Genomic DNA, 12621 nt, shown 5'->3' with positions numbered 1-12621 from the left:
ATTTTTGTTGACCTTTGTCCATGGAAGGTCCCTGCAAAATTTCATTGAAATTGGTTCAGGGGTTTTGGAGAAGAAGTCGAAAATGTAAATTGTTTACGGACGCACGACGGACGACGGACGACGACGGACAAAAGGCGATCGCAATAGGTCACTTGAGACTTTGTCTCAGGTGACCTAAAAATAAGAAAACAAACATCAGCTATTTAAATTTAACATGATGCTATTTATTAGTGGAGACTAGTCAGCTTGGTGGAAGTGATGATTTAGTGGAGACTACAGGATCCTCGATTCGTTTAAACACAGCCAGGTATTTATCTCCGCTATTCCTTGTGACCTTTTGACCTTCCTCAGTGCTCTCGTACAACTTCTCAACAACAATATCTGACTTCTGTTCAGAAAAGAAAAAAAAGATTGGTTACTCTCTTTTATTTACATTTTCTCTAGGTAAAAACATGCTCACTTCTGTTCAGAGAAAGAACAGTTGTTTGTTTATAGATTTACTAAGAGGTAGTCTAGACCGAGTTTCATCTGGCCCCGACTCCAGATTTAGACAAATAGATGTCTAAATATTGACGGATTTTAAAGGGCGAAAACTGACTGAAAACTGACTGAAATCAAAACTGGTAGTAATTGGCTCTTGTATCCAAACTTTCTTTATCATCACCAGGTCAACGAGGCCCATCGGGCCTGTATTACCCACCTGTTTCATTTTCAATCTGAAGTTAAAATTGAAATGTTTCAACTAACTTAAAACAATGAAATAGACCAATTTTAATATCCAATTAACCTCCACAATAACAGAACCAGTGCATGACTGTGAAAGTGTTATTCATATCAAGTTTGACTATCCTTGGCCTGAGTTGTTGAAAATGCCTCAAGCTAATTAGCGGCCAAGGGAGCTATCTTGAATTCCAAATCATCCCGAAAATTAACAAGTTGTCATATAAAGATCAAATACACTTTTTGTAATGTCAACTTATTATAACTGGAGAAAAAGGCAAAAATAATTTGAAATTATTTCCCCTATTAGGTCTGTCCCCTCAGTGCTAACACTCAAGAGAGTCAAAATATTAAATTATACAATACTGAATCCCCTTTCTCCAAGGAAATTGTTCCAAGGTCAAATTCATTCACCAAACCATGGAGGAAGTCTTTTAATAATCTATCTTTCATTTATCCCATTGGGCCCTAGAGCAACTTATTATTGTAAAATAATCTGTAGCACTGAATTCCCATGGCCCAGGCATGCTCCATGCTACAGATATTAATATCCCTTTACCTGAACTTGAAAAGAAATCCTTAAAAGTTTTACCCCCATTTCTTCTATTTTTCCCCACTTGCCTGTCCCAAGGAAGACGACAATCTTCATTTATGGATTTAATTCACTTGGCCCATAGATACTCTGGGCCAATTTAGGTGTATATCTGTTCAACCTTATACATAAAGGTGTCATTTGAAGATGGGACACTCTATTGGATTTTCCCTTTTCGACCCTGTTTGGCTCCCAGGGGAGCCATGCCCTTCCTTTATACAACTTTGAATTCCTTTGGTGCATGGATGATTGTTTTTAATTTAGGTTGAAATCCATTCTTCTTTATCTAAATTGTCTTAAGTAAATATTCACCCCTATTTTCCTTTTATGGCCCAAGGAGGGACTTTGCTTTTCATTTCTAAAAGAATTAGTTCCCTTGGCCGATGGATAATCCTTGTCAAAGCTTAGTCAAACTACTTTCAGTCTTTGTAAAAGAAAAGTTGATGCCAGATGGATAGCAGACAGTCTTTATGCCATGGCATTAGAGGGCTAGGTCAGCTAAAAATTAGTTCATAATTTAAAATCTCTTACCATGTCCTCATCACAGATTCGCTCAAACAGCGGAAAGTCATCGAAATGCTGTACCATCCAATCATGCAGATCCTTTACATCAGTGATAGTATACACAATACCCTGAAACACACAGAGTCTTTAATCTAAGGTTGGAAATGTATCTATTTAACATGTATGATGGTATCCTTTACATCAGTGATAGTATACACAATACCCTGAAACACACAGAGGCTTTAATCTAAGGTTGGAAATGTATCTATTTGACATGTATGATGGTATCCTTTACATCAGTGATAGTATACACAATACCCTGAAACACACAGAGTCTTTAATCTAAGGTTGGAAATGTATCTATTTAACATGTATGATGGTATCCAACACAGTTCTGTTCAAACATATTCCACTATGCACTGTAGCATTTTGTCATTTCTGTGGTCTCAATCAGTTCAAAATACATTTTAAACAAATAGGCGATGTCAATAGAAAACCATTCGGGAATTTCGTCATAATTTGATTATAACATCAGGTCATGATTGGTCGTCGATTTCTCATTTAGACAACAACAGATAAATAATACATCAGGGTGTGACCTACTTACTCCAATACTCAGGACGTAGGCATACTCCGCTAAAAGAGTCTGACTTATGATCCGCCATTTATGTTTAGTTTTCTTGAAGTGAGGGTCAGGAAACAGAAAAAACATTTTTGTGAGCTGAAATTAAAACAATACACAAATTCAATTTAAATCACACAATCATGTAATCATTTGAATTTTCTTACCAGAATATACACATGTACATGTGTTTGTAGACTAGGACATCTTAAGAATATGTTTCTAAACAATGTATGTGTCATTCAAACTAAAGGCTTCTGTACTGTATTAAAGTAATAGTGATGTCTTTATAAGGTTTTATGTCACATGTGCAATAATGAAAACTTCAGTCACTAGGTATTTTTTAAAAAGTTTTTTCCAATTTATGTTAATCACTCTTATTGGCCCATATGCAAGAGCACAAAAACGTCTTAATGTGGTAGGACACACGACTACCTGGAGAAAGCCCACATAGTTGTGCTGGTGACCCAGAACCTTTCACATTCGAATTTGGAATTGCTTCCTGTCCGTCTTGGTGAAAGGCGAGTGTTCTATCCACTGTGCCAACCAACCACATATTGTTTATCTACTATAATGTTGTCATTAGTCATTTTATAGATAATTACTATCAAAGAACTGTAGAACTGATAGTAGCCAAGAGTTTGTAGGTAAAGAGGTTAATAAAATTAAGCACTTGTTTGTAGAGGCTGGATTAACAAAGATTTACTGTTTATTAACAGTTAATCAACTTACCTGACCCTTCTGGAAAAAATTTGGCAAAAATTTCATGGCATTTGTTCTGATGCAAGCAATATTCTGGTATTTTCCTGGACTGTTTTCCCTCAAAGCTTTGATTCTATCCTTTACATAGTCTGACACTTTCACTCGAATCTCCATTCCTAACATCAAGGAGTCAGGAAATATGGGGGATAACTGGACTGTTAAAATTAAACAGAAAATAGGAGGAATTACATTTCATCAAATCACATCTACAAAGACGGAATTTTCAAGTGGATCAAATAGCAAGTTAATCTATAAATATAATTTCTATGAGTGACTCGAAAAAGTGTGTCAAATTATATCCCCCGATACTGATAGATACTTTGGAATGAAATACTTTTTGTTAATACAGAATGATAACACTGTAATAAAGGAGGGGAGATAACTCCCACTTATAAACAAACTGGAGATAAACAGCAAAAAGTCCATGTGTTAAAAAAAAGGGAGATAACTGGACGGTTGAAATTAGGGCAATATCGGTAATCACTGCTCAAATGATTTGGATTTAAGTCCCTCTAGATATGATATTACCCAACAAGCCTCCGTATCCACATCCAATGTCTGCAAATTCAACTCGGGGTAGTCTCCCTTTATCAGATGTTTCCATATCATTTTCTTCATCATCATGTTTAGTGTTTGGAAGAGGCTTACAAAACTCTGGATAATACTCTGACCAATCCATGGTGTCTGGTCTGATGGGGCTACAAAATACAAATCACAAAGATCTTCCACATCTGTGAAATCCCTCCATTACACAAATAATTTGAATTATATATACCAGCTTACAATAAATTCTGTTGGCATCATATTTCATAGTGGTGACAATACAAAACATAAACATCAAATATAGATATGTTTACCATTTTCCTTATGTACAATACACAGATATCAATGCAAAGGGATAAGATTAAAAATAATTGGGTTTGTCTACTTTTCCTTGAGGTGTCAGCAGAATTCATGTATATGATCATGACCTATTTAAAATATTCTACTCTAGAATCTGCTTGTTTAGACTGGGCTTAAATTCCTTATTGATATTTTTGTCTGGTAGTCTGTTTCAGTCCTTTACAAAATGCTGGTAAAAAGAATATATCTGTAAACATCCATTTTAAATTGGTGTGTTGCCTCATGTACCCGGTAGTTAAGCTTTCCCATGTCGTGAAGTTCCCTGAAATGTCACATCTATTTGTCAGTAAATACCTAGTTTAGTCAGTAATCCTGGGCTTCTGTGCGTACTTATTCCAGCAGATGAAATTCTGAATAAGGAATTTTAAAGTGGGAAAAATCACCCCTTTCCTAGACTAGTATTGGGTTTGGTTTGTTTGTGGTTTACATCCTATTAACAGCTATGGTCGGGAAGGGGTCATTTAAACAGACCTAAAAAGTACCCCGATTACTTTAAATCCCTTCAGATTATTGCAGAGATATCTGATGTCCTTGATCATGAGGTATTGTCAATATTAAGCAAGGGTTTATCTAGGATGTAGGGGAAACTAACTTTTGAAGAAAAATGTAAAGTATAGCATCAAAAATCAAAGAAATATATTAAATATTTCATTAAGTTTAAACAAAACCTAGGGAATTTGTGAACAAGTTACTAAAATTTAGGGGAAAATAAGGACAAATTTTCTTAGGGGAAACTTCCCATTACCGGTAGAAAAAAGGCCTAGATAAACCTGTTAATTAATGTAACAGGAGAGGAAAAATGCACGGCCAGACCAGGGTTCGAACCCGGAACCATCCGAACTCAAGACGGACTCTAGCAATTGAGCCGCCAACGATCGACCCAGTCCAGTTCCGCAATCCTGGTTATCTCTCCTACTAAAGCCCTTTGCTGTCATTTTTATCTGCTTCTTCAACTGCCTTCACTGCTAAGATCCATCTCCTCTAATCACAGGGGTTCGTTGCAAATGTTTCATACGCATATGCTGTACTGATATGGGTCACAGCACACAGGTATGTTTATGCGGTCTGTGACTCATATAAGCAGATACGTATAGCATTAATATTATTAGACGTTCGTAACGAACCACTGTGCAATCAAGTAAGGTCAGTATGCAGGTATGTTCCACTAGTAATGTACAATTTCTTTTTAATAAGCCTTGCTCCTATCATAACCAACTAGGGAGGTCAATGTATTTTGAAGCTCAATGGGCTGGATCAACATCCGCAAACCTCTGTGAGAATCCCTCCCCTCTTTTCCCCGGAAAGGAAACATCACTGCATCTGACGGACTTACTAATCAACTATGTGGTCTGACATTGGGTTGGAATGCGCCCTCTGTCTGTAATATTTCTTTTGTGGCAGTCTGATCTCCATATTTTTGGCCATTCGGCTTCGTGTACACAAAGCAGTTGAAAAACAAGTAGGTGACGTTCAGACACGTGTTTTCCTCCAGTTATTTACCCGGAAGTTACTTTTGTTTAACTTCCGGTTTTAGTACTCTTTAACACGATTGATATTATTTTTACGATGATTATTCACACAGTGTCTCTCATTAGATTGAGTATTTATGTAATCATCCATAAGTACCAATGTTGACAACGGTGCTAAATTGAATTTGCTAGCTCTGTGCTCTTTCAAACGACGCGATAAATTGTGTTAGAGACTAAATATGTGACATGTCACCAACCACAACTTCCTCTGGATTCTGGCTTCATTTGATCGTTTGATATGGCATCATGTTCCAAAGGTAGCAAACTGTTGACTGCTTTAATTTTAATTAATGCACGTTAAATAATTAATTATCCGGTTGTCGTCGAACAAAAATGATTAGTATTACCTGTCTGCAGACGTCTAGTCCGTCTACATGTATACTGATATTTTATCCCCCGAGACTAGACCCCATATCGTAGCATATCAATTTACAACTGCCATACTACTGTTAGCATGCTATAATCTTTGAATGGTAACAAAAGCTGTCTTTTGTGAACAGGAAAAATCAGTGTAACTGTTTACTGTTAAGCAAAGTATGGTTTTCGGAGCGTTGACAGTGTTCAAAGAAAGACAACTCGGTTACGCTTATAAAAATTCTTAAATGTGTGACTATCGTTATTCATTTTAGTATACGTCGAATGCAATATCCTGCTTGAAAATGCTCGATTTTGAGTACTTCCTTTTCACAGGGGCCTGTGCCTATTGATTTCTGGCAAAATATCACCCCACAAAAAATAATGATTTTGGGAAATAAAGTGATTTTTTGCATTGATTTGGGGAAAAAACCCAGCCAAAATTATCTGGGGGAAGGCAAGAACTTAAAAGCTTCAAGACAGCACTACAAACTGAAACATTATAAATAAAAGCGCACTCCTCCAACCCTGGAATTTATACTCAAATTTGAGGTCTTCCAGTAATATACAGATACAGATAGAAGGCCCCGAATTAACCTTGAAAAAATCACTGTTGGATTGTTAATTTATTTAAAAGCAATATTATCGTCTCGACAGAGGTTTTCGTAAGTGTGCCCTACAAAGTACATACTTGCCAACTTTTTGAAATTTCCATGGGGAGATTGCATGTTCTCAGATTTGAAAACATAAGTTAAATGTGTGCAAATACCCAAACTTTCTAGGGAAAAATAGCACTTTTATAGGCATCTTTTGAGCTGTTCTTTCAGATGAAATAGGAATTGTTAAGCAATTCACTGTTTAAAAATTCTCAGGCATTATAGTGTAGCGGAACTGGACTGGGTCTCTCGTCGGCGACCAGATACATGTAGCTCAATTGGTAGAGCATCCGTCTAGAGTTCGGAGGGTCCCAGGTTCGAACCACGGGTCTGGCCGTGCATTTTTCCTCTCCTGTTACATTTGGCGCCCCAACGAAATATACCCACAGAAGGTGGTATAGGGTCTCGTGTGTCTCCGGGGTCGAAGACTCTGTTAAAGGAGGGAGGAATGTAGCGGAACTGGACTGGGTCCAATCTTCGGCGACCAGATAGTTCAGTTGGTAGAGCATCCGTCTAGAGTTCGGAGGGTCCCGGGTTGGAACCCCGGTCTGGCCTAGCATTTTTCCTCTCCTGTTACAATAGTGCAAAAAAATTGCTTTACTCTTTATAAAGCAAGTGAAATAGTCTTCACTGATATTTTTCCACCAGACTTTGATGTGGAAAAATATGATGAGGAGATATGGCTTTATTTGCATATGGTAGCTAGGCTCCTATTCATGTCTTCGACAGACTACAAAATGGATAATGGGTTGGGAATGAAATTGTTTTGGTTTTTTTCTAAATGAGTTAGAATTTCTTAGGTTTCTAGACAAAATTCTGATATTTTATAGTCATTGTACAGATGATGTACACACACCAAAACATTTCAACATGCAAGGTCATGGAGGTCACTTGGTGATGTAATACAGGTTAAAAATGGCTGCATTGAAACACTTAGTTCAATGGTACTGTTACTGTCTGTTAGTCAAACTGCCTCTGTGGGGAGGATTTAACCACACAAATCAGAAATGTGTCCCTGTGAATAAGTTGAAGTGCTGGGAATGTTCTATACATACATTTCCATGGTTACAACTGTAAGCGCTGGCAAATCTTTAATGTACCATACACTGTACATGTTTAATGGACAAATTTGGCTATCGTGTCCTTTATATGACTTAATAGCCAAATTTGTCTATGTGGCTATATTTGCCATCTTTCTAGTACCTGATATTTCCACATGCACAGTTTAATAATAGGCAATTATAATAGGCTACAAAAGCTTTTCGTAGGAAAGCAAATAAGTTTGTTAAGTACATATCAGAAGACAAGGTACAATTGTATAACACATGCATTACAATCAAGGTCTGGCGTGGGTTAAAGTACTCCAATCTGTAGAACACTTTTAAAGGTGTTGTTTATCTGTATTGTAACCAACTTTTGCTTAACATTTACTAATTTCTCACTTTGATACTATTTAAAGGGTAACATGGACAAAAGACGAGCAATCCACCTACTGAATCAACAGTGATCCTAAAAGAACATCTGAGGAAGGGAAGATAACCAAGACTAAAAGATGATTGCGATTACCTACATCACATTCTTTGTAATGCTGTGCCTATGTGGAGGGTTTCAGTTTTTGGCTTACCAAAGGAGAAAAGATTTCTCTGAGGGGAACAATCCACAGTTCCTGAAATTCCAGCGTGGTTACTTTGCTGCGTACCTGATGGCAGTGTTTGCTGATTGGCTGCAAGGTCCTTACCTGTATAAACTGTACTCCTACTATGGGTACCAAGAGGCACAGATAGCCACTCTCTATGCTGTCGGATTTGCTTCAACTATTATTCTTGGTACATGGACTCCAATTGCTGCCGATCAATTTGGGCGCAAAAAACTGTGTCTGCTGTTCACAGTTCTCTACTCAGTTTCGTGTCTTATGAAGCTATCTACAAGTTATGGTATCTTATTAATTGGTAGAGTTATAGGAGGTATTGCTACCTCAGTGTTATTTTCTGCTTTTGAAGCCTGGTACATTCATGAACATTTAGAAACACACGACTTTCCAAAAGAGTGGATTTCTGTTACATTTGCAAAAGCTTCTTCTTGGAATGGTGTTTTGGCAGTACTAGCGGGAGTGTCGTCCAACTTGGTGTCGGAAGGATTTGGGATGGGTCCAGTTGCTCCTTATATGCTTGCCATTCCCTTCCTTATTTTCTCTGGAATAATCGTATCAACTCACTGGACAGAAAACTACAGTGGTAATAAAATAAAATTTAAAAAATTATGTGGAGAAGGTTTTAAAATGATCGTGACAAAGGAAGAAATCTTTATGCTTGGAGCTATTGAGGCACTTTTTGAAAGCGTGATTTACATCGTGATTTTCCTTTGGACGCCAATCCTACAGACTGGCAATCCTTCTCTTGGAATCGTGTTTTCAAGTTTCATGGCAAGTATATTAGTAGGGCAGGGATTTTTCAATGTTGTGTCGACATCAAGACGATTCCAGCCGTCTGTTTTACTCATGTTATCAATTGTTATGGCAGTGATAGCGAACGTTATTCTCATCATATCCACTCATCCAGAGAAAAGGGACGAATCACTCTCTTTCTCTGCGCTAACTTTATTTGAGGTTGCAGTAGGAATATATTTTCCAGCGATGGGATATCTCCGGAGTCGAATAATTCCGGATACGCATCGTTGGGGCGTGATTAACTGGTTCCGTGTGCCTATCAACCTGATTGCTTGTGTGATATTGATGCTTCTACATGAGGACGTGTTTCAGCATGGCAACAGAATGATCTTTGTACTCTGCCTTCTCCTCCTCCTCCTTGCCGTCGCCAGCGGGGGAAGATTTCTGAAGGTCACCAAAGATGACGAAAGGTTGAAACAGGAAGCAGCATGGCTAGAGAGTGACCACATACATAACATTTTCTGAATATTATTTCAAAAACTATTGTGTAAATGCTGGAAGATTGAAAATTCAGCTACAATCTGTAAAGTTATAAAAGACATACAGCTGGGATATACAATTTTTAATTTTGAGCCTGCAGACAGATTTGTGAGAATTTCACTAAATATTATAATCGCCTTCCGTCCGTCGTCGTGCGTAAACTTTTTACATTTTCAACTTCTTCTCAAGAACCAGTGGATGGATTTTTTTCAAACTTGGTCAGAATCAACCTTGGTAGATGAGGCTACAAAATTCCTACCCCCACCCCTGGGGCCAGGGAGGGGCCCCAAAGGGAAAATTAACCAATATTTCAAAAATCTTCTTCTCCAGACTCAGAGGTACTACAGTCATTTTCTCTGCATGGAAAGAAAGAACATCAGGGGCTTTATTTAACTTGTACATTTCAGGACCCCTGAGCTATCCGTTCTCCCTTGGAGAGGGGGTAAAGTTTACTATAGTTTATATAGGGAAATAACACTTGTAGGTATATTTTAACAACTTTCTGTAGGAAATTATTTTTACTTGGTGAGAATCATCTTTGGTGAATGAGGGTATTACATTGTAAAATTGGGATTCCTGTCCCATCCCAAGGGGCTAGGGCGGGGCCCCAAAGGGAACGTTTACCAATATTTTCCAATTCTTATCCTTTGATGACATGACAAGTATTGTATTTCGCTTAGTTTAAATGCTGATTTCCACATCACATCTACACAATAAAATAAAGCTGCCGGTACCTATGATATATCTCAGGTGACCACTAAGGGCTTGGGCTTCTTGGTGAGTTTTTTTCCCCAGTTTTGTTATAAAATATACTGGCCCTATATGTCATTGTGCAATTGTACTCACCAGGACACAATGTACAAAATGTTCTTTGATCTATCTATTATTTTTCTGTTACTGTGGTATGTTGTCTGTTAAATTGTTTATATTGAAATATGTTGTGCATCTATGACAATTTTGTGGTTCATACTCATAGTGTTCATAGTGTACCTGTGGGATTTTAGGAATGATTGAAATGAATGTCTAGCTAGCTTTTGAAACTTGTGGTATATGAATTGCTAATTTTGTGTTTGCAAGTAAAGAGGAAATTGATTCATTGGTTCATTAGCGCACATGTGATCAGAATTGTTTTGCATGCATCTGGAAAAACATCTGAAAACTTACTTCAAATAGCTTCTAAATCAAGTTTGGAATTATACTAAAAATGAAAGTTCTCCATATATGAGGTATGAATGGATACAATATACTTACATACTTACCTGGAATGGCCTTGACTATGCTAATAATAATATACAACGTTTGTATAGTGCTCTATATAATGTGCAAAATTACTCGAAGGCACATGAATACAGTGACAGTTATATATAAATATTATAAATAGAAAGTGGCATACAAATCAGCATTTTCCATCAGGTAAAAAGACATTTATCGCCATATGGATATCATAATGTGTATGCAAAAGAAGCCTAAAATGCAGATGTGAAAAGTTATATCCTTGAATTTAGCTAGAATTTTTGACATCCCAGTAGCAGATGGTAAGCTATTTCAAAGCACTAGTTTCCACGGGTCACAGTTTGAGATACAACAATGATTCTGTCTGTGAAAATAAAGGTTTTGCATCCATGGCAGATAAATCTGGGAAAATTCCAGTGTCATTTCATATGGAATTCACTTTTTATTCACTATTGCTTGTTTTGCTCTCTTTTTTTCTGAAGTATTTTTATTTCGCTCAAATTGTGTTTGTAAATAGTCTCTGTACAATATTTGAGTGTATTATACTACTTTGAAAACATTTTTCTTCATACAAGAATTTAATTTCTTAATTTGAAATTTATTCATGTATTTAATAGTTAATACCAGGTAGCTCCCAACTGGTGACAGCCCCTAGGCAGGACCCAAATCTGATCACTCTTTGCAAAAATACTTTTAAATCCATAGATATGGCAACAGTTATTACAATAGTGTGTTTCATAAAACAGTTATAAAAAAAAAATTGTCTAAGAAATGATAAATTTTTAAGTTAAAAAAGCATCAAAAGACACATTTCAAACTCAAAATCTATTTTTTTGTTTACATTGTTAAAAAATGGCATGTGCATGGACTTTGTATTTTGTTTCGGACTGTAGGAATAAATTAGACGATAGAAATACTTGTATTCATGCAAATTCCAAAGATCATTATAAAATGTTAAAATGCTGACAATGAAATGTTCATTTATTTGAAGTGCAAAATATTACAAAGGGTGTAGATAAGATATATGTATGTAATATGGAAGTGATGGATCTCGAAGGTGATTCTACCCCTTATGGTTAACTGTCAACTGTGATGCTCTTTACTGCCAGCTGTAATGATGAGGGTGGTCATGTGCCACAGTTGATTAATAGAATCTTCCCCAACCTTGAGGGGGTGACCCTCTGGGTGATTGTTTTGGTTGTCTAACCCTCGGCAGAGCCTCCAGTTGGACAACCAAAAAACATCACCCCTCGGGTTTGAGATTTCTCTGTCACACCCTCAAGGTAGGGGATGATTGTTTTTCTCCCATTCTATTATTTCAGTCACAACTCCACCGACAGTAGTGCAAACAAAAACACATGACACATTTTAATGACGTCACAATTGAACACGTGCTAATCGGCACAAGGCTATCTCCCCCTAGGGTGTGACAAGCTGATCTTTCCCGGCATAAACAGGAGACACACCTGTGAAGGGTGGGAGCAAAATGGACTCCCCTCTCACCAAGGTGTCCAGTGTTTGATTCCCCGATTGAACGTGAACAAGTATGTGGTCACCTGCCCAACCATGTGGGTTTTCTCTGGGTACTCCGCTTTCCTTCCACACACTTCAATCCAGGCCAACAAAAGTGATTAATATAAATTAGAACACTTATTTCATAATTGTTGTTGAATATATAAAGTATATATTTATATTTTTTAAGGATGAAATATAAGAGGTACTGGTTATTGTACTGCCAACAGAGTCTGAGAGTGCTGTTTGAAAGTTTTGATTGTGATCTTTATGGATTTTTGTATAAGCTATAATGAGTTGGTAAATCA

The 12621-nt window shown here is 37.1% G+C and overlaps 2 protein-coding genes across 2 annotated transcripts; one reads left to right on the top strand and one right to left on the bottom strand.

Moving 5' to 3' along the window:
• Nucleotides 1-151: 151 nt before the first annotated feature.
• Nucleotides 152-5614, bottom strand: LOC110441747 (tRNA (guanine-N(7)-)-methyltransferase-like). Its single transcript, XM_021484991.1, has 6 exons — nt 5437-5614; nt 3729-3898; nt 3171-3355; nt 2424-2537; nt 1844-1945; nt 152-388 (listed from the first exon to the last, which is right to left on the bottom strand). Exons 1-6 carry the CDS (start codon nt 5526-5528, stop codon nt 242-244), a joined length of 810 nt encoding a protein of 269 aa, XP_021340666.1. The 5' UTR covers nt 5529-5614; the 3' UTR covers nt 152-241.
• Nucleotides 5615-5647: 33 nt separating this feature from the next.
• Nucleotides 5648-9781, top strand: LOC110441746 (molybdate-anion transporter-like). Its single transcript, XM_021484990.1, has 2 exons — nt 5648-5889; nt 8102-9781. Exon 2 carries the CDS (start codon nt 8195-8197, stop codon nt 9551-9553), a length of 1359 nt encoding a protein of 452 aa, XP_021340665.1. The 5' UTR covers nt 5648-5889; nt 8102-8194; the 3' UTR covers nt 9554-9781.
• Nucleotides 9782-12621: the final 2840 nt, after the last annotated feature.

This window comes from Mizuhopecten yessoensis, unplaced genomic scaffold, assembly GCF_002113885.1.
Source record: "Mizuhopecten yessoensis strain PY_sf001 unplaced genomic scaffold, ASM211388v2 scaffold716115, whole genome shotgun sequence".
In the NCBI taxonomy this organism is placed as follows: domain Eukaryota; kingdom Metazoa; phylum Mollusca; class Bivalvia; order Pectinida; family Pectinidae; genus Mizuhopecten; species Mizuhopecten yessoensis.
Note: the sequence above shows the minus strand (reverse complement) of the source record. Positions and strands in the feature narration are given on the sequence as shown.